This window comes from Typopeltis vanoorti, chromosome 23 (assembly GCF_054136105.1).
Source record: "Typopeltis vanoorti isolate ZY-2024b chromosome 23, IOZ_Tvanoo_1.0, whole genome shotgun sequence".
Taxonomy (NCBI): Eukaryota; Metazoa; Arthropoda; class Arachnida; order Uropygi; family Thelyphonidae; genus Typopeltis; species Typopeltis vanoorti.
This window is the reverse complement of record NC_143571.1, coordinates 4,774,484-4,797,008: the sequence shown is the minus strand read 5'-3', so window position 1 is coordinate 4,797,008 and position 22,525 is coordinate 4,774,484. Positions and strand designations below refer to the sequence as shown.

At 38.2% G+C, this 22,525-nt stretch overlaps 1 protein-coding gene across 1 annotated transcript in view; it reads right to left on the bottom strand.

Moving 5' to 3' along the window:
- LOC150093586 (uncharacterized) overlaps nt 1–22,525 on the bottom strand; it is a 185,720-nt gene that overhangs the window by 13,636 nt on the left and 149,559 nt on the right. Inside the window, exon 9 of the mRNA XM_090413103.1 lies at nt 13,220–13,441. Within this exon, the coding sequence (XP_090269229.1) occupies nt 13,220–13,441 (222 nt within the window). The remainder of the gene's footprint in view (nt 1–13,219; nt 13,442–22,525) is intronic.

The window sequence follows — 22,525 nt, the reverse complement described above, 5'->3', positions numbered from 1 at the left end:
TTTTTGGAGCCCACAGATCTTCAATCTATCCTCGTAGGGAACATCCCACAGACCTGCAACAGTCTTAGTGACTCGCCTCTGAATCCTCTCCACATCTCCACATTTTTTCATCACCACGAAATCCAGGTGACCAAATCTGTGCGCAGTAGTCCAAATGCAGTCTTACTAATGCCTTATAAAGTGGAACAATAACTTCGTTATCCCTGCTTGTTAGTGCGTTCTTCAACAACCATGTAATTTGATGTGATGTTTTGGCAATCTTTGCGATATGACCTTTAAACTTAGGTTCTCTGTCCACAATAACTTCCAGGTCCTTTGGCTTGTCAACTTCTCGCAATTCAGTTCCATTAATATAGTAATCAGCATGTGATCTCATCCTCCCAAAGTGCATCACCTTACACTTAGCCACATTAAACTAACAGCCATTTACCTTAGTCCATGCTGTCAGCCTATTTAAGTCATCCTGCAAGATATCTACATCATCTGAATTGACTATTGCTCTTCCTAATTTTGCATCATCAGCAACAAGTGGATATTTCCTTTCAAAGTATTCCCAATATCATTGATGTACAAATTAAACAACAGAGGACCAAACACTGAGCCCTGAGGTACACCAGTAGTCACCTGCCTTCTCCTGGACTCAGCTCCTCCATAAACCACTCTTTGATATCTATCTACCAGCCACCCTCTAATCCAAATCACCAGCTTTGGATCCATACCCATTTGCTCTAATTTATGCAAGAGTTCAATGTGGAATCCTGTCAAATGCCTTTGCAAAGTCCAGCAGTATCACTGAGTTAGGATTTCCTTTATCCATCTCCACTATTACTAAGGCAAGACCTACACTTCACAAAACCATGTTGCCCCTTATAAAGTATCATATTGCTGTCCACCCAGTCCTGAATTCTAATTTTTACCAATTTCTCCAAAACCTTAGCCACCACTCTACATTGATTGATTGGTCTATAATTTACATCCTCAGTCTTGGAGCCTCCCTTGTACAGTAGAATTATTTTCCCCTCTTTCTGCTCTATTGGTACTTTATCAGAACTGAGGCTTAAATTAAATAGCCTGGTTAGAGGAGGTGCTAATTCTCTTGCACATTCTCGTAACACATGGGCCGATATGCCATCTAACCCAATGGCAGTATTAGCATTAAGGTTCTGTAATATATTAAGCATCTCTATTTTTGTCTATCTCTAGACTCTCATCAGTCAATGACACATTTGACACTGCAATATCACAACCAAGATGGTACACTATTGCAAAATGATCACTAAGCAACTCAGCTATTTGATTTGCTTCTGTAATTTCCCTATCATCAACACTTCTTAAAGTAATCTTTCCATGGTTATTCTTCCTTTTACTTGCCACATAGCAAATGAACTCCTTAGGGTGTCTTTTGGATTCATCAGCTAGCTTCCTCTCATAATTAGCTTTGGCTTTCCTTACCATACAGGTTACTCTCTTTGCTTGTACCTTGTACTGCTCATGGGAATGCTGATCACCTTTTTCTTTATACTTCCTCCACAACTTTTTCTTTATCTGCAACTCCTGATTAATAATATTATTCATCTATCTTACTGCTACTTGATTTCTCCTTCTGACTCTGGGAATACAGTCTGATACAGCTTTCTTTAAATACTCCTTGACAATCTCCCATGCATCATCAACATCTCTCCCTTTCAAATTCTCATGCCATAGCATTGAAAGCTGACTTCTCAGCTTGTCATAATCACCAGCCTTGTAATTCCACATATATCTCTTCTTAATAGATTATTCAGCACATCTTACAATCTCTCAGGTCAAGACCACATGATTGCTTCCCCCAAGTGGAGACAGTGTAACTAAATTACTTATTGATGTGTTCTCCGATATTATGACTAAATCTAACACACTCAGATCTCTTGTCCCTTCCAGTACATGCTGTCTCAGATAGTTATCTCTTAACAACTGCAACTTATAAACTCCATTTCCTTTGTTCCTTGTGACCATTCCTTCTCATAATCTGTCCCCAAAGTTAAAATCCCCCATAATATTTACATTATACCCTTATACCCTTTGAATTATAACAATAACCAATTACATATTTTGCCCTGTCGATCTCTATCTCACACCAAAGAGCCCTCTACATACCTGTCACCTTGAGGCACTTATACCTTTTTTGGCTTTAATGCTTCGGCTATCATTAGTAAAATCCTTCCCCCCCATTCTGTCATCTCTGTCCTGCCTGAAAATACTGTATCCCTTACATTCAATCCCTATAACTATATCATTCTTAATTAACCATGTTTCACTAATTCCTGTAATTTTTGGCCAAGTTGCACTAAGTAATGACAAAAATTCTTCACACTTATTCCGAATACTTCGAGCATTGATATACATAAACTGCAATACTCCCTTCCTCCCATAATCTCCCAGTGTGTGAATTAGCCCACTCTATATACTGTTAATTTTCTGCAAACAATTAATCCCAAATTCACAGCGATTAATGACCTTAGTACTATTTACAGCTGACTATCACCTGCCTCCATAGCAAATCCCATTTCCCTGTTTTTGACCATTTACTCTATCCTTTATCAATAAATGTTCTAAATGCCAAGCATCCAATCCATTTAAGTGCAAACCATCTCTCTTAAAAACTCTTTCCTTTTATCAAACTCATCCCAGACATTCATAAAATGAATATTCAGTTTCATTTCTTTGCAAAAGCTTTTACACAATCTTGACATCATTCCATTTACTATAATTGCTCTTCTGTTTAATTCATCACTATCAAATCTTGGTAGCACACTCATGATCTTTCCACTCTCACTCTTTGCATTCATTGCTATCATTAAATCCTTCAAATCCTATCTCACAGAAAATCTTTCACTACCTAGATCATTCGTCCCTATAACTGCAATAATCTCACTCGCTCTATCCTGCAATTTCACAGCCTCAGTTATATCCTTAATCTTTGACCCTGGATAACATGCTTTAATTACTCTACCATCCTTCACACCCTTAATTATAGAATTCCCGTACAGCAGAATATCTTTTTTGCTCCTTTTTAACTCGATATCCTTTACCCCTGCTGATGTTTTTTTTTTGTCCCTGATCTTCTCTCACGTTATTATTATTACCCAAGACCTCATGGAGTCAAAGACTCATCTGGGAGATTCTTTTATCACACACACCTCATCATATATGTCTTAAACACACACAAACTCCTTGCAGACAAGATTCTCAGGCAAGGCATTCCAATCATTTACAACTCTACAAGAAAAAAACCTGCCTCTCACACCCTCTTTATACAGTTTCCAGGGATGACCTCTGGTTCTCCCCCGATCTCCCACTATTTTCTGTAGAACTTCTCCAGCAATGATCCTATAACAACAACCCCTTACCAACTTGTAGGTCTCTATCATATCTCCCCTCTTCCTCCTGTCCACCAGACTCTGCAAATTACATCTTCTCAATCTTTCCTCATACTCGACATTCTAGAGGTCAGAAACTACCTTAGTCAGTTGCCTCTGGACCCTCTCCAACATCTCTTCATCCTTCTGAAAACCAGGTGACCAAATCTGGGCACAATAGTCCATGTGTGGCCTAATCAAAACCTTATTCAACGGAACAAAAATCTCCCTACTTCTACAAGTCAGTGTCCTCTGCATCATTCCCAAAAGCCTTTGTGTTGTCTTTACAATTTTGGCTATGTGTCCCCTAAATTTCAGATCCTTATCCACTATCGCTCACAGATCTCTTGTCAAGGACTCATCGAGGGAGGCTCTAAATCACCCAAATCTGCTGTTATACCTTCATTTAAATTCATTCACACTAGATGCACTCACTACCACTAAAGGCAAACTATTCCACTCACTCACTGTTCTGTGAGAGAAAAAAAATTTATATAAATTTACATTTTTTTATATATCGCTCAGCAATCTCTGTGTATGTATTTTTGCACTATTTATTCCATGCACACACTCACTTAATCCATTACTAAATAATCTGTCATTCTTAATCCCCCCCCATACTTTCTATTCCATAGAAACAAAAATGAGAATATCTTATAATATCTGATCAAAGGCACTACCAATATTCTAGCACAATCTCATAATAACATGCAAGCTGATATACTATCCAATCCCACAGCTGTATTCATATAAAGGTTGAGTAATATCCATCTCTAGTTTGTCTGCCTATTTCCACATCAGTTCCTGTCATATCTGTTACTGCAATATCTCCACCTAGATGATATCCCTTTATAAAATTATCATTCAACAATTTATTTCATCTGTTTCAGTCATGCCATCAGCATTCATTAAGCACTCATCCATTTATCCCTAACTCTTATCCCTAAGGTATGCAATCAACTATTACTTCTTTCAAGTACTCCACCATTTCTCATTCACTCTGAATATTTTATTCCTGCAGTTTCTTTTATAATGGCGCTGCTCCAAGTGGTCTACTAAGTTTTGTGTAATTATCAGCTCTGTAATTCCACATATACCATTTCTTAATTGAAAATTCTAAATGGTTAGCCACCTTCCTGGTCAAGACCACATGATCACTCTCATAGCTGGCAGCAATGTGGTCACTTTAGTTGCAGACAAATCTTCTGATGCAGTTACTAAATCCAGCACTGTCAAATCCTTGTACTTTCCATAACATGCTGTATTATGTAATTATATCTAAGTATTCGCAAGGGACTTTTGTGGCATGCAGTAATTGCAGCATGTATGCGTCTTGGGAATTGGATATGTGGCTTGTGAAAGAGAGCGGAGAGCGTATGTGCGCAAAATGCAGGCAGTTGGAGGAAATAAGTGCATTAGAAATATCAGTATCCGACCTTGTTGCTCCAGGAATGGGGAATGAATGTAGGAAGACAAGTAGTGTGATAGGAGAGAATGAATAAAATATATATATGAATGAGTTACTTTTGATAGTGTGGAAGGTGTGAGTGACTGTGAAAGTTTAGGAGATGGTTTTGTTTGGGAGAGTGAATTTAGATTAAGAGTGACTGACCTGCAGAGGGAGATAGATGAGCTGAAAGAGGAGGCAGAATGTTTTGTGATTGAGAGCAGAAGTATGAAAGATAACATTAGGAGAATGGAAGAGATAAATGCAAGGCAAATCAGAGTAGGGGAGAGAGAGAATTTTGGGAGTGTTAGAAGAGGAGAGAAAGGAAACAATAGAAGAGAGGGAATGAGTGAGAGGTATGGGGGTGCTAGAAGAGGAGAGTGGAAACGGTAGGAGAGATGGAATGAGAGAGAGAGAGGTATGGGAATGCTAGAAGACGAGAGGATGGAAACAGTAGGAGAGACGGAATGAGAGAGGGATATGGAAGTGCTAGAAGTGGAGAAAATGGAAACAGTAGGAGAGAGGGAATGAGAGAGATAAATGGGAGTGCTAGAAGAGGAGAGAATGGAAACAATAAGAGAGGGAATGGTAAGAGGTATAATGTATGGCGACTCAATGATCCATGGTGTTCAAGATAGGATGCATGAGGAGTGTTTGCCAGGAGGAACAATAGAAAGGGTGGCTATGGCAATTAAGAGAGGTGAAAGGGTGGATGAGATGATTGTGATGGTAGGAACAAATGACTTGAGTGGTAATGTAAGTCGGGCAGTGAGAGATATGAGATTTTTGCTTGAGGCTGTACGGAAGAAGACAGAGAGGAAAAGTGTGCGTGTTGCCTAGGTATGATAATGATGAACTGAGCAGAAGAGCAGTAATATTGAATGACATAATAGCTAGAATGTGTGACGAGAGAGGACTGGTATATGTGGATGCTTGGAGTGTGTTTGAGGAAAGAGAGGAATTGTATGCTAGAGACCGCTTACATTTGAATGAGGAAGGACGTAGGCATCTGGAGAGATTACTGTTCTGAACGAGTCAATGTGTCCCAGGGAGGATGATAGCAGGGATGGCCTCTTGTGGGAATGGATACTTGGGAGAAGGGAGATGACATCAGGTAACACTGAGCCCAGCGGAGTCTAGAGGGGATAATGCTGGGTATAAAAACAATGGCATTTATATGCTTTATACTAATGCCAGGAGTATCCGGAATAAGGGAGAGGAATTGGTGCCGCAGATAGCATCAGCCTGGCCAAACATTATTGGGATCACTGAAATGTGGTTGACAGAAGAGGATATAATAACAGGAATAGATATCGTTGGGTACAGCATTTTTCGGCAGGATAGGAAGGGAAAGTGTGGTGATGGGGTACTGCTTATGATAAGTGACGACCTATGTCCTCTAATAGTGGAGGCTTTGGAAGGCAGTGAGACAAATGATTTTGAGAGCATATGGTGTGAGGTAGAGGTGGGCAAGACAGGATATTTAGTGGGGTGTTGCTACAGACCCAGGAGCACAGAGGATGGGGACCAGGAGATGTTTAGACAGTTAAGTTTGGCAAGTGCAAAAAGAATGATTGTTATGGGAGATTTTAACTACAGTAGTATAAATTGGAGAGAGGAAAATGCATGTAGCAATAGGGGAATGGAATTTCTAGAATTTTTGAGGGACAAATGTCTTAGGCAACATGTAACAGAGGGAACAAGAGGTTCAAGAGTTTTGGATTTGGTTATAGCATCAGAAGAGTTGATAATAACTGAGATGACATCTCTCCCACCAGTTGGAGAGAGTGACCATATGGTTTTGACTTGGAAAATGAATAGACATGCAGGAGTATCAAAGAGACAGGAACTTATGTGGAATTATAAAGCAGGTGATTATAATAGTCTTAGACGTCAACTTCGGGAAGTTTCATGGAGGGAGGAATTGGAAGGCCGGGATATCATTAGTGCGTGGGAAATTGTGAAAGAATATTTGTTAGCAGTAATGATAAGTTGTATACCACGAGTGAAAAAGAGGACACAATTTGGAGTAAAGTGGATGACGAACAATATTAAACAGGAATTGCATGTGAAAAAGAGGCTATGGAAGAGATATAAGGAGACAGGCAAGAAGAGTGACTAGTGTGGTAAGGAAAGCGAAACTGGAATATGAGAGGAGATTGGCCCTAAGATCCAAAGAAAATCCTAGGGAATTTTTTTAGCTATGTGGCCAGTAAGAGGAGAAATGACTGTGGAAGAATGATGTGGGATAAAAATGGGAATAGAGTGACTGATGCAAAGGACATAGTGGAATTGTTCAATGAACACTTTATTGGAATATTTCATTCTAGAGGAGTCAGTTTTAATGCTAGAGGGATAGGGCAGGTTTGAGATTTAGAGGTACAGGAGGAGAGTGTGTTTCAGATACTGAGTACTCTGGATGTCAGTAAAGCTTTGGGACTGGATGGTATTTCACCATGAGTTTTGAGAGAATGTGCTAGGAAACTGACAGTGCCTTTAACCTGGCTTTTCAATGAAAATCTGGCTGCAGGAAAGGTGCCCAGGCAATGGAAGGAAGGTAAGATAGTGCCATTGCATAAGGACGGTAACAGATTGGAAGTGTCTAAATATAGGCCAGTTTGTGTGTCATCAGTAGTTGTTAAGATCTTGGAGAAAGTAGTGAGGGACCGCATACAGCATTGGGCAGATGAGGGTAATGTTATCTGTGAGAGTCAACATGGATTTGTGAAAGGGTGCTCTTGTTTTTGCAATATGCTAGCCTTTTATAATAAAGTTACAAGAACATTAGATGAGGGAAAGGCATATACTGTAATTTTCTTAGACTTAGCAAAGGCATTTGACAGGGTGCCACATGATAAGCTGATATTTAAGTTGCAGCACATGGGTCTGGATGTCAGATTGGTCAACTGGATTCAGGATCGGCTGTCAGATAGGTATCAGAGAGTTGTGTATGGTAGAGCAGTTTCAAGGAGGCAGAGGGTTACAAGTGGGGTCCCACAGGCCTCAGTACTAGGACCTATATTGTTTAACCTTTATATCAATGACATTGCCAGTGGATTGCAAGGGGATATTCAGTTGTTTGTGGATGATGCGGAGCTGGGAAGGATTATTAGTAATAGTGCAGATGTGGTAACCCTGCAGGAGGATTTTAATAAGCTAGACATATGGGCAAATGATTGGGGGTGTCAGTTTAATGCAGCAAAATGTAAGGTCTTGAGGTTTGGGAAACATCAATGGGATGCTGCATACTCTATGGGAGGAGTTATACTGGAGGAAGTAGGGGAGACAAGAGATCTGGGGTTGAAGATTGATAGAAACCTGGAATTTAAGGGACGTATTGCAAAGGTGGTGAAGGTAACACAGAGGATTGCTGCAATAATGAGAAGGATGCTGACCTATAGAGATTATTTTAGAGTTATCATTCCATTGTATAAGACCCTGATCAGACCACACTTAGACTACTGTTCTCAGATGTGGTCCCCAGGATTTGAAGGGGATAAATTAACTGTGGAAAGGGTACAAATACAGATGACAAAGATGGTTTCTGGACTGTACAATTTTGGTTATGAGGATCGGCTGAGGGAATGTGGACTGCAGAGTTTGGTGGATAGAAGAAGGAGAGGTGATATGATTGAGACTTTTAAACTGTTGAGAGATGGTTACAGGGTTGACACTGGGGAGTTCTTTCACTTGGTTGAACAGCAGGAAGGAGTGATGACAATAGCACATCCCTGGAAGTTATGAAAGGAAACTGAGCAAGAGGGTGAGGAGTGGTTTCTTTGCATGGAGGGTGGTTGAACCGTGGAATGCATTGCCTGATGGAGTGGTGAGAGCGAGAATGGTCAATGAGTTTAAGGAGTGGTATGATAGACTGTGTTTCTTGGGGGGGGGGGGGGGGGGGACCTCCCCTCGATGAATCTTGACAGACTTTATGTTCTTAGAGGGGATCCTCCCACGATGAGTCTTTTGACTTCAGGGAGGATAATAATAATAATAATAAATAAAAAAAAATCCATTTCCTTCCATCCATGTGTGCTTTCATCCTTCTAGCCTGTTTCCATGTTTGAAGTCCCTCCGATAATAATTACTCACTCTCCGCTTGCTGATATATTTTACAACAGCTATATATTTGTTCTGTTGCTTTATCTTACTTCAGATGTGTAATTAAATGTGTATTACATTCACCAATGTTGAACTTTTACTTTTTTTGGCTGCAATTCATCTACTTTCAGGAGCAATACCTCTCTCCTGATGTCTTATTACTCTCTGTTCTTAATGAAAATACTATATTCTCACATTCTAGCCTGCTAATTATACCATCTCCTGTCAGCCATGTGACACTCACTAATACCAATAACTTCTGATGAAGAGGTAACCAGTGTCCCCCCCCCCCCCTTCCTTATTCTGACAGTGTATATGGTGTTGTTATATTGAGTAATGGTATTTATCTATCTTGTTTTTGTTTTCTTTTTGGTCTTTTACCAAACATTTTACTGTTTATTAGGAATGCAGTTATTTTCTATGTGAAAAGCATCATCTCTGTCCTGTGCAACTGTTTGAACTTGATTAAACTGGATATTTTAGTTTCTTTATAGAGTTGGTATAACTGTTGGTTGTATCTGATACTCCAGATATCATTATCATTCGCTACATCAATATCTTTTTAAGGATTTCCCCTTCAAAATCTGAAATCAAATCCTTCACTCGCATTGCAAATATTCAGGTCTCATATCTGTAGGTGACAGTTGGACAAGTTATTGATTTATCTTCATATCTTAATTTTCAAATAATCCAGTGATGGGATGAGATAGTATCATTACCTTGGAATGTTGCTCATGAGAAGAGATTGAGAAAATATGAATTTGCAGAGTTTGGTGGGAAGAAGAGAGATGATATGACAGTGATTTAATGAAGATTTAGTAATGATTTAGTGAGAGAGTTTTACCAAATTAAAAGATGATTATATTATTATTATTATTTGTGACACCTCCAAGGAGTCCGAAGACTCATCGCGGGAGGTAGAGTATAATATAGAGTATTAGCTGGAGTGGAAAGAAAGAGCAAAGATGCTATTCCTGAAAAACTTATAAGATTACAGTAAACAAGTGGGGAAGAGATTTTTTCCACAAAGAGAGATGAAGTGGAATGTATCACTGGACTCTGTTGTGAATGAGTCAACCGGTAATGCAAAAATGATTTAGACTAATAATTATGAATACTAATTTTTTTAATGTCAGTTCCACCCATAAAAGGTTTGAAATCTGTAGCATGTTTTTAGTACAAGATTTACCCACCTTTGCAACGAGTTGCCCGTGTTTGTACTACGCTCTAGGACTACTTGCATTGACTCACGCTAGTATTCGCCGATACTTTTATAGTTTTTTATACTATATTTGGCATGAAACTCTCTGATTCCAATCTTTGAGTTTCTTATTTGGTTTTAAAACAATGTGGGATCTAATATCCCCTTAATTTAAATAATGTTTATATCTCCAAAATGAAGCCTGTTGGCTCTTTATATATTTAAACAAGGTAGTTTTTCAAGTTGCCTCCAATAAGAAAGGTGGTGATTTCATTATACAGTGTATAACTAGTAACTCTTGATGATATAATGGATGTCAGTTAGGGTAATATATGTAGCCAAAATGAACTCGCATGCAATCAACTCTCACTGGAACCAAAGATTTGATTTAATATAATGGAACATCTGCTGTAGTGAATTTCTCTTAGCTTATGGCTGATAGCGTGGGAATGCGGCTTCTTGGTAACATGTCATAAGGAGTAGGGTTACTATAATGGTTGGTGGTCATAGTAAGATTGGCTGTATTGTATTCAGATACACATACAGTTTTATAGTTGTTTAAGAAATAACAGCCCTTTTAACTTTACAATGATTAGTAAAAATATTAACAATTAGTTGATGATCCACAACTGATTTTTGGGGTATCCTTTCAATAACATTCTGCTAAGTGAACTTAGTAGAATTATGTAAAGTATTTAAAAAAAATTATATTTCATGATATGTATCTCATCACATCAGAGTGAGCATGGTCCATTATATGAAACAAGAATGGAATGAAAGCAAATGTTATAAAGTGCATTCTTTCTTCTGCTTTCTGGTATAGGATTCCTAATAGCATCATTAGTGGCTAAAGAGCAGGACAAAGAATATACTCTGTAACCTTTGTTGTGGGTTTACTCTGATGATATGAGGAGGTACTGATTACAAAATATGTATTTTTATATTTACATACTTTATGTAATTTATATGTATACTAAGTTCATTATGTCTATTAATGACATTAGTAGAGATTTCTCAGAGATAGGGTTTATGGGATCATCCTGATAATTTGCCAACACAGAAAGACAGCATAATGCAGCATGTGTGCAACATCAGTTTTGACCAGCTGCATTCTGACATGGAACATACTGTGCAAAGGATACAGTTTGTAGCATACCAGGAAGGGCAGCACAGTGAAGCCCATGAATGCATAATGGAAACAAATAAAATTGTGTTATTCATGCTTGTCACTTTTCTCCTTCTTACACACACACAAGTAAGAAAAATTACTACATCTACGTTCGATACATCTATGATGTATCGAACGTAGATGTAGTAATTTTTGATGACCTTGGTGGTGAATTTTGGATCTGCTTTTTTTTCCTTCTCAGATATCACTTCTGCATAATGCTTTCTTGTAAAATTTCATAACATTGGGATCAAATCCTTCACTCTGGGTGGCACTCCACAATGCTTAAACACAGGGATATTTTAATAATTTTAATTAGTAGTATTGGAGTTCTGACAGATAAAGTAGATTGAAGGAAACTTGTAGATAAAAAGTTAGTAATAATGTGTCATAGTACCCTATATATGCTTTTATTCATTCGTTCACTTCTAATCCTTAAACCCACTTAATTTCTCTTGGGATAAAATACCCTGATAAATCTATCATTAGTTTTACCATGTCATCTACATCAATCACCTGGCCATTTTTCTTTCTACTTGCTTTTGGAAGCAGAATGAAGCCTTGAAATTTTTCTTAGACTATAGTTCTAGTCACCTCTCATATTCCAGTTTTCTCCCCCCAACATTCTGCTTGAGCCTCATATTCTTTGTGCCACTGTGCTCTTTCTCATATCTTCTGTTTCATATCTGCAATTCCTGTTTGCTTTCCCTGGTCATCCATTTCACCTCAAATCTTTCTCACCCAAGATATGGGATTTTACATTGTTGTTAACAAATATTTGTTAACTACCTCCCATGTATTAATCACTTTTCCTTAATTTCTTTTAGTCATGGTACTGCTTCAAGCTAGTTCCTGATTCAGTTATAATCACCTGTCAATATTCTTGATAAATACTTTTCTCCTTGCAACTACTTTATGCCTGTTTGCACTATATGATTACTCTTACTAAGACAAAGATGGCATCTTAGTTGCAATGAAATCCTCTGAGTCTCTCACTAGAATAACAGGTCTTGATTACCATATTCCAAAACTTGAGTGACATATTACCATTATGCTGTTTCCATCTATATTGCCATGGTTGAAATCTCTCATAATGAATAATCCACTTTGTACTTGCTAAGCTTAAACATTTTCTACTAATTGCCTTCTATGTTTCCTTATTGTAGCATCTCACCAAATATCCTACCTTATCCATCTCTACTGCATAACATACACTCTCAAAAAACATCAGTGCTATTTCCCTGCTGGTTCTCTATCCAGAAGGAGCACAGCTCATCTACTGTCATAAGTAATTTGTTAATTAAGAAGACAAACTGTAGTATAATTGATGTTCTCTATGAATTATTGAACTTTGTCACAATTAAATTTTGCATAGAAAATTAAAATACGCTAATGCATTGGACAAAGATGGACAGAAATGGCCAGTGATAGAACTGATAGAACCAGAGCAGATTTTCCAAAGCAATTCCAAGCAGGAAGTACCATAGAATATTTAACTACCTGCAAAAATAATTTTTTAGTGGCCTTTATCTTCTACCACCCCTCTGCATTGCAGAGTTCTCCCACTGAGAATCCATCATCAGAAACAAACAGAAACTAGGTACAAGGATGCTTAAGCAGTACCCGTATTATCTGTTATATTTAACTTGACTTCAGAAATGAAGTTCCTGTTATATAACATATAATATTTATATCAATTAAATAGCATGAAATAACCAGTCAACATGCATAAAGCTTAATGAATCACATTATTTAAATGACTAGTATATGGAATGAATTAGAACAGGAATAATAAATTTCTCCCTTACTGCCCTAAAGCTTATTTTTCAGCAAACTATTATAACTTGCTTTTACAAAAAATGCAATCCCCTTCACTACACACACACACACACACAAACACCTACCTTTCAGATCCCTAAACTCAGACAGACAGACAGACTTAGGGCCTGCTACTCCCGATTTAGCAACAAGATCATATGCTGCTAAAGTGCGCTTCTTACGTTCTTCTGCTTCTCGAACACGTTCTCTTATTATACGCTCTGCAGTATCAAGGTGAGATAAATCATCATCAGGCTTATTGAACTGAGGACCCTCAAATGATGATGCTGGCGTTGGTGGTTGTGAAGCTAGAATGACGTCAAAAAATACAAAATGTCAATTAAAATGTAATTTAATTAATATAAATATATTTAGTTAAAGAATAATTTTAAAAATTATATAATTAATATTAAATTATAGCTTTTAATTTTTCAGGAAATGACAATGTATACTAGAATATTAATTAAAAACTTTAATCATTACCTTTCTATATTTCGGCAATGTTACATTGCCATCTTCAGGGATCACAAATCAATGATATGTGCATGCAGGCACTAACAATAAACAAATAAGGCTGAAGAAATGCAACTGAAATCGCTCCTAGAGTCCTCATGATATCCCCTACTGGGCTAAATTGGGTTGTCTTGGCCATTGGGCTGATGTTCTTAGAATGCAAACTTCACAAATTTGAGTTAGTCTTATGCACTGAAATTTGTTGAGGTTTGAGAAGTTTTTCAGAGCCGAGGCTGATTCCAGGAATAATCTTTCATTCTTGTACTTTCTGTGGTGTAATAAAGTGGTCTTCTTCCAGTGTATTCTGTGGTGGGTGTCCAATGCATGGTCAGCAAGTCCTGAGTGGCTGTATTGGTGAAACCGGATGTAGTCCTTTTGTTTGGATATCCTGATATTGGCTATCCTGCCTGTTTGGCTGTAGCAGTACAGTTTGCAGCTACAAGGGACAGGTATACTCCAGGCATATCTAGGGAAAGCAGCTGGTCTTTAGTGGAGCAGATAAGAGATGCCAATTTCTTATGTAGTTTGTAGCAAGTTGTGCTACTTTGCCTTAGCACCGAAAAAGATCCCTTCTGAAGAAATAATGATACAGGTAGAACGTGGTACCCAAAACAAACCACCAAATGCAACCTATCAAAAGAAGAATTCAAATCTCTGCAAGAAATGAAAAACATCAGTAAAATAATAATTACTAAAGCAGATAAGGGAAATGCCTGTGTGGTTCTAAACCAAACAGACTACACAGGTAAGCTTGCCTCTTTACTTTTAGATTAGTTTACCTACCTCCCTATTGAATATGATCCCACCAGCTCCCAAATCAGAACACTCCATAGGCTCCTTAAGAAGGTTACCTCTTGGCCTGTGGAAATGATTAACAGACTAAAACCTTTTAACTCTAGACCCCCCCCCCCACAATATATGGACTACCAAAAATCCATAAGCAGAACATACCATTACATCCCATTGTGAATGGCATTGATTCCCCCACATAAAAATTAGCCAAACATTTAGCCAGAGTGCTCACACAATATACTGGCAACACTCTTCACAAAAAAAAACTCAGCCCACTTTAAAGCTAGTATAGAAAACCTCTCGCTCCAACACACTGACATAATAGTCAGTTTTGATATCTCCTCCTTATTCACCAATGTCCCACTCAAAGATACCTTAGACCTCATCCATGCCATATTTCCTCCCGATATCTCAGCCCTTCAGCTCACCAATGCAGGCTATTTCATTTCGCAAGGAAAATTCTACAAAGAGAATTTTACAATATTCTACAAAATCTCTGGCTAACTTCTGTATGAAGACCTTTTAAAAAAAAAAGCCCTAAACTCTGCTCCACATAAACCAACTATCTGGCTATGCTATGTGGATGATGTGTTCACTATTTGGCTGCATGGCTTGGATACACTCCACAATTTCTCAACACATTTAAACAATCGACACCCCAGGATGCAGTTTACCTTGGAAAAGGAAAACAACCACAGTCTCCCTTTTCTGGACACTCTGATTACATGTCAGTCTGATGGATCCCTGGCTTTCTTCATTTACAGAAATCCTACACATACAGGTAGACACATTCACCAGCAATCTCCCCTCAACAATATGTGATTATAAAAACCCTATATAACAGGGCAAAATTAATCAGTTCAGATAACAATGATGCTTTAACTACTGAACTTAACCATATCTTAACACCTTATTAGCCAATTGCTATAACCCCCCCCAAAAAAATATTAAAATCAATTAACCACAACCCCCCCCCTCCGTTCCTTCCCTTTCATAACAGAGATTACTCTAAATCTATCATCATTCCTTTTATCTAGAGTACATCCAAAAAGCTAACTAAAATCCTAAGAAAATATGACCTCATAACTTGCAACAAACTACATAAGAAATTGACATCTCTTATCTGCTCCATCAAAGACCAGCCACTTCTCCTAGACCTACCTGGAGTATACCAGGTCCCTTGCAGTTGTCAACTGTCTATTATGGCCGAACCAGCAGGACAGCCAATATCAGGATATCCGAACAGAAGGACTACATCCAATTTCACCAATATAGCCACTCAGGACTTGCTGACTATGCATTGGACACCCACCACAGAAGAAGGCCACTTTATTACACCCCAGCAAGTACAAGTATGAAAGATTATTCCTGGAATCAGTCTCAGCTCTGAAAAATTTCCCAAACATCAACAAATTTGGGAAGTTTGCATTCTAAGAACATCATCCCAATGACCAAGACAACCCAATTTAGCCCACTAGGAGGCACCTTTAGGACTCTATCAGTTGCCTTTCTTCAGCCTCATTTGTTTAGTGTTACTGCCTGTATGCACATATCATTGTTTTGTGATCCCTGAGATGGCCAAAATATAGGAAGGTATTGATTGTTATGTTTCATTTCCTGAAAAATTAAGCTACGTATCACCAACATAGTTTATCTACAAGAATTAATATAATTATGTAATTATATAATTGCTATTAATTTGCTAATATAAATTATTAGTATTCATGGAGTCAACAGACTCATTGTGGGAGGCCCACTCAACCAATAACATAAATTTTTTTGGAAAAAATAAATTTTTCAGGGGCTGAATAAATTTTTTTGGAAAAGGGTGCAGTAAGCCAAATAAGTTTAGGAACCACTGATTTAGACATATAAAATCAGAACTTAAGGTAAGGAGTTGTTATTGGGTTAATGTGGAAGAGATTTTTCATAGAATTGAAGTTAACAGAGGCAGAACAAATTTTACAATATTCGTAACACAAAAATAAGTATAACTTCATGTTAAATATTGATAATGATGATACAAGACCCTAAAAATTATTACTATTACTATTATTACTGGCAACTCCAGGGAGTCATTGGACTCGTCGAGGGAGGCCCCAAATCATATTCATCACAACTATTTGACATTCATACAGTATCTATCATACCTCGCCTTAAACTCATTCACTGTCACAGCATCCACCATAGACTCAGGGAGCGCATTCCACTCATTCACTACTCTAAAAGTAAAGAACCCAGATCTAACACCTTTACTAACCACACTTTTGCCCAGTTTCCATGGATGTCCCCTATTCCTCCCACAACCAGCCCTGTTCTCAAAAATATCTTCTGAATTAATTTTATAGAAACCCTTCAGTAATTTGAATGTCTCAATCATATCTCCCCTCCTCCGCCTATCAACCAATTTTTGCAACCCACAAATCCTCAACCTGTTCTCATACGGTTCATTCCACAGACCTGCCATCATCTTGGTCACTCGCCTCTGGATCCTCTCCAGAAGAAGAAAAAATTTCATCAAGAAGAAACCTAGGTGACCAAATCTGAGCACAGTAGTCTAGATGGAGTCTTATCAAGGCTCGATACAGAGGAACAATAACCTGCTTGTCTCTGCTTGTCATCGTATTCTTCAGCAACCAAGTGATTTGATGAGCTGTTTTGGTCACTTTTGCAATGTGTCCCCTAAATTTCAATTCCTTATCTACCAACACTCCTAAATCTCGTGCCTCATCAATTTCCTGGAGCACGGTTCCACCAATGCAGTAAACTGCCGCCAATCTTTTCACCCCAAAATGCATAACCTTACATTTTGCCACATTAAACTGACATCCATTCTCCTTAGCCCAGACCTCCAATCTATCCAAATCATCCTGCAAAATTTTGACGTCATCTGCATTCACTATTGCCCTACCCAACTTCGCATCATCCGCAAACAAATGAACTGTTCCTCTCAGATCATTTCCTATATCATTTATGAACAAATTAAACAGCAGTGGTCCAAGAACAGATCCCTGTGGCACACCACTAGTCACAGGCTGTCTTGTGGACTCTACTCCCGAGTAAACCACTCTCTGATATCTCTCCGTCAACCACCCTCCTATCCATCTCACCAACCCTATGTCCATTCCCATATGCTGCAATTTACTGATTAGAATTCCATGTGGAATCCTGTCAAAGGCCTTGGCAAGGTCCAGTAGAACCACCGTAAACCCATTACCCTTATCCAGTTCAGCCGTCAGTGTGTTATAATACGTGAGCAAGTTACTGAGGCATGACCTACCCTTCACAAAACCATGCTGTCCCCGATACAGTATCCCATTTTCTTCTATCCAATCTTGTATTTTCCTCTTGACTATTTTCTCTAAGACCTTGACAATGATTCCTGATATGCTAATCGGTCGGTAATTTACTACAGCAGTCTTGGAACCACCTTTATGCAGTGGAACTATTTTCCCCTCTTTCCACCCACTCGGGACTAACCCAGACCCGAGACTCAAATTAAACAAAATGGTCAAGGGTACTGACAATTCTTTAGCTGCTTCTCGTACAACACGAGCTGGTATACCATCCAATCCCACAGATGTATTGACATTGAGGTTATGCAATAGACTACTCACCTCCACTTCATTAACCACAATTCCCGTATAATCTACTGGTTTATTCGTTTCTGCAATGTCACCACCTGGATGATATACTTTTGCAAAGTGCTCACTCAGTAACTCAACTATCTCAACTGATTCAGTTACCTCCCTACCATCGGCATTCTTTAAAATCAATCTGCCATGTACATTTTTCCTTTTACTTGCTACATATCTAAAAAACTGTTTAGGATTCTCTTTAGCCTGCATGGCCAATGTTCTTTCGTAATCCTTTTTTGCTTTTCTTACCACACTCGTCACCCTTCTGGCCTGTGCTTTATACCGTTCATGTGCCTGCCAGTCACCCTTCTCCTTAAATTCCCTCCATAGTTGTTTCTTTTTTTGCAACTCAAGCTTAATGGTGTTATTCATCCATTTAACCCCTACTTGATTTATTATTCGGACTCTAGGTATACAGTCGGCCATTGCTTCATGCAAGCACTTCTTAACTACCTCCCATGCACTATCCACTTCTAGTCCTTGCAGTTGTACATGCCATGGCACTGAACCAATCAAACTCCTAAGCTTGTCATACTTTCTAGCCCGATAATTCCACATGTACCCTGTCTTAATTGAAAATTCTACACCTTTAGCCACCTCCCAAGTTAAGACCCTATGATCACTCTCACCGATTGGTGGCAATGTGGTCATATTTGTTACAGCCAAATCCTCAGATGTAATTACTAGGTCAAGCACTCTCTGACCCCTAGTATTTTCCATTACATGCTGTCACAGATAGTTATCCCTTAATAACCGCATAAAATCCAGTTCCTTCCTCCCGTGTGTCCTCTCCTCACTCCAATCAATGCGACCATAGTTGAAATCTCCCATAATAATCACCCTCCTTCCAACCATTTCTTCTATTTGCTTGTGCATAGTGTCACCACCATCTTTTCCATCACCTGGTCTATAGCAGCACCCAATTTTATATTTAGTTCTGCTAGCCACAATCTCACACCATATGGCCTCAAATGTGCTCTTTTCTCTATCCTGCAATTCAATTTCTATTCTCCTTGGCTGGAGCTCATCAGCTATCATCAACAATACTCCTCCCCCCATTTTATTCTCTCTGTCATTCCTGAACACACTATACCCATCACATTCAATCCCACTAGTTATATCATCTACAGTCAGCCATGTTTCACTAATACCTATAACCTGTGGTCTGGAAGTGCCAACCATGGCCCAAAACTCTTCCTTCTTGTTCCTAATACTCCTAGTATTAGTGTACATGAATTTAAGACCCCCATTAGCCCCAACCATACCTTGACGCCTTATATTAACTATCCCACTCAGATTTGTTGTCCTTATTTGCTCTGGCATATTATATTCATTCTTACATTCAACTGCCTCTATAAGGACTGTTTCTCTACTCCCCCCCCCCTAACAAATCTAGTTTCCCTGAATTTGTACATCCACTACATTCAGCAACACTTTCTCAAGTCTTCTTACACCGTAACCATTCAAATGCAAGCCATCCATCTTATATAGATCCTTTCGCCCATCAAACTCACTCCACACATCCACAAATTTCACACCACTCGTCATACATAACCCATGCATAAAGTCATTTGCAATTATAGCCCTCCTTTTAAACATTTCACTGTCATACCGTGGCAAAAGACTAATCATTCTAACTCTCTCACTCTTTTCTTTTGCTACCTCAAACAATTCATTCAGGTCTTCTATCATTTCCATTTTATCTCCTTTCAAATCATTCGTACCTGCCACAACAATCATTTCTTTCACCCTTTCCTTTTGCTCTCTAATAGACGCAGTTACGTCCTTTATGGTCACACCAGGTTGGTACGATTTTGTCAAATCCTCTACTAACACACCTCGTAATAACGAGTCTCCATACAGCACTCTATCCTTCATTTTGTTCATGTTCACATTCATACGTCTATTTTTCCTGTCATACCTTTTATTATTGGTTGGTTCATCAGTCTACTTTTGTTCATGCACTCTAGCTGCTGTTTTGCTCTTTCTATCGCACTATTCAACAACGCGATCTCACTCAATGCATCTATCTCATCTTTTTTGTTCTCTGAGAAACCATTTATACTATCATTCACACTTTCTACATTCACACTCTCACAATTTTCATGTACAACATTGCCGTTTCCTGTCATATCCCTGTTTCCTTCATTCTGAAGGTTGACAAAAATATCACACTCACGATCCGAAATACACTTCAATTCCGCATTCTCCCTACATTTTCTACACACATTCAATCCTTTATTATCATCTAACCACACTCCGACCGCACTCCGCAAAACGTACATTTCACAGCTAATTCTCCTTATAAATTGTATAAGGAGAATGTGAGAAATGGCAGGGGAAGCGGGTTCTTTGCATCCCCCCTCTTCCTTTATTCTAATGGACCTTTCATTAGTATTCATGTACTGCAACATCCTCTTAGGTTCACAGATCTCCTTTCATCCATTAATGACTGCCCCATTTCACTTAGCTACCTGAGATACCATAGTTATCAGTTTTTGATTATTCTGTTTGTCACATTTACATGCCTCAAATGCTTGTGTACACACTCACCGGTTTTCTCTTGTGCACATGCACACACAGTTATTCTGTTCCTTTACTCATAATTAGTTTAATGGAATGAATACAGCATAGAGTAATAATTAAACTCAAGTTTAGTAGTTCCTACATTTTGTCTCCATCACAGAAATATCATCAGGAATACAAATTTTAAAATTGTAATAACACACACACAAACCAACACACTTTAGTCTAACTTCTACCGTGTGTTGGTTTGTGTGTGTGTTATTACAATTTTAAAATTGTAATAACACACACCTGTGAGGAGGAACTCTATAGTGCTGCTGGCAAGCCTTAGATCAGTCGTTCCCAACCTTTTCCCACTTAAACCCATTTCTATAAATTGTGCCCCTTGTTTTTCAAATAGCTGTTTTTAAATACTGACAGTTTTGTTCAGTGTAATGTAAAATATCTTAATGTAAAATAGTGGAAATGAGGTAATGAGTTGGAAAAGGAAAATTACTACACTAAAAGTGCAAACTACAGATTTAATTTTACAATATTCGTAACACAAAAATAAGTATAGCTCCATGTTAAATATATATAATGATGATCAAGTATTTAACCAACTTTTGATTTATTATTATTAATAATATTTATTTGTGTTATCTGTAAAGTCTGTAGTAATTAGTATACAGATCACTAGCCGATTGAAACATTGTTGGTGAGATCGTTGAGCTTGCTTTGATGCACTTAGTTTCTTGAAATCAGGCTCAAAAGATGCAAGATACAATCTTAAATCCAAACTCTCATTAAGCTTGTTGCTGTACTTATTTTTTATGAATGTGTAAGAAGAAAAAGCTCTCTCCACTAGTTCAGTATTAGTAAATGGCAAGAGGTATTTAAGTGCCTTCTCACTGAGCTGTTCGTATTCCTCACTGACATCTACCCAGAAGGTAATAAGATTGCTTTCTTTTAAAATCAGAATTTAAAGAAGAATCTGTTGAAAGTTCGATTAACTGCTCTTTTTCATTGATTGATAGTTTAGCTTCTTTGAAGAATTCTTCATTCAAAGGATCTGCAATCCAATTGTTTTCTATTCCACATTGAGGGAAGTACTTATAAAAGGACACTTTGAGGCCTTCCAAGTGACTTAAAATATTCTCTTTCACATTTTCTGATAGGTGCAAGTCATTCTCAGATAAGAAGTTGTGCAGAGTTTCAAAAACCTCAGGCTGAACTCTTTCAATACATGGTTTCCAAAAGTCCAGTTTTTTAATCATTGATTCAGTTTTGTCGGTTACTTTGAATATAGTGATTGAGCTGTTTTCAAGTCCCAAGTTGTGTTTGTTTATTTCTCGAAATATATCTGATAAATATGCAAGACTTTCAAGCCAATCACTGTCATGAAACTTTGGAGCAAGATGGAAATGATGGTCTTCAAAAAAAACCTGGACTTCATGTCTAAGTTCAAACAGCCGTGTAAGTACTTTACCACGAGATAGCCACCTTAACTCTATGCAAAAGTAATGTGCTGTGAAGACTGTTCATTTCTTCACAGCGCTTTAAACAATCTGGAGTTTCGTGGTTGTGACTTAATAAAATTTACAACTTTTACAGCCTCATCAAGAACATCTTTCAGTTCACTAGAAAGAGGCTTGGATGCAAGAGTTTGTCTATGAAGGCAGCAGTGACTCCATGGTACATGGGGAACTATTTTTTTAACTCAGCCGCGTAGGCCTATAAACAACCTGACATAGACTTGGCTCCCTCGGTGCATACACCACAACAATTCAACCAACCAATTACCTTTTCAATGAAATAACCATCGATCACATTAAAAATATCTTCACTTGTGGTACGTCTGTCACTGGGTAACAAAGCAACAGATTTCCTCAATTTCATTTTCTGTCAAGTACCTCGCAATGACAAGCAAAATAGATAAAATCG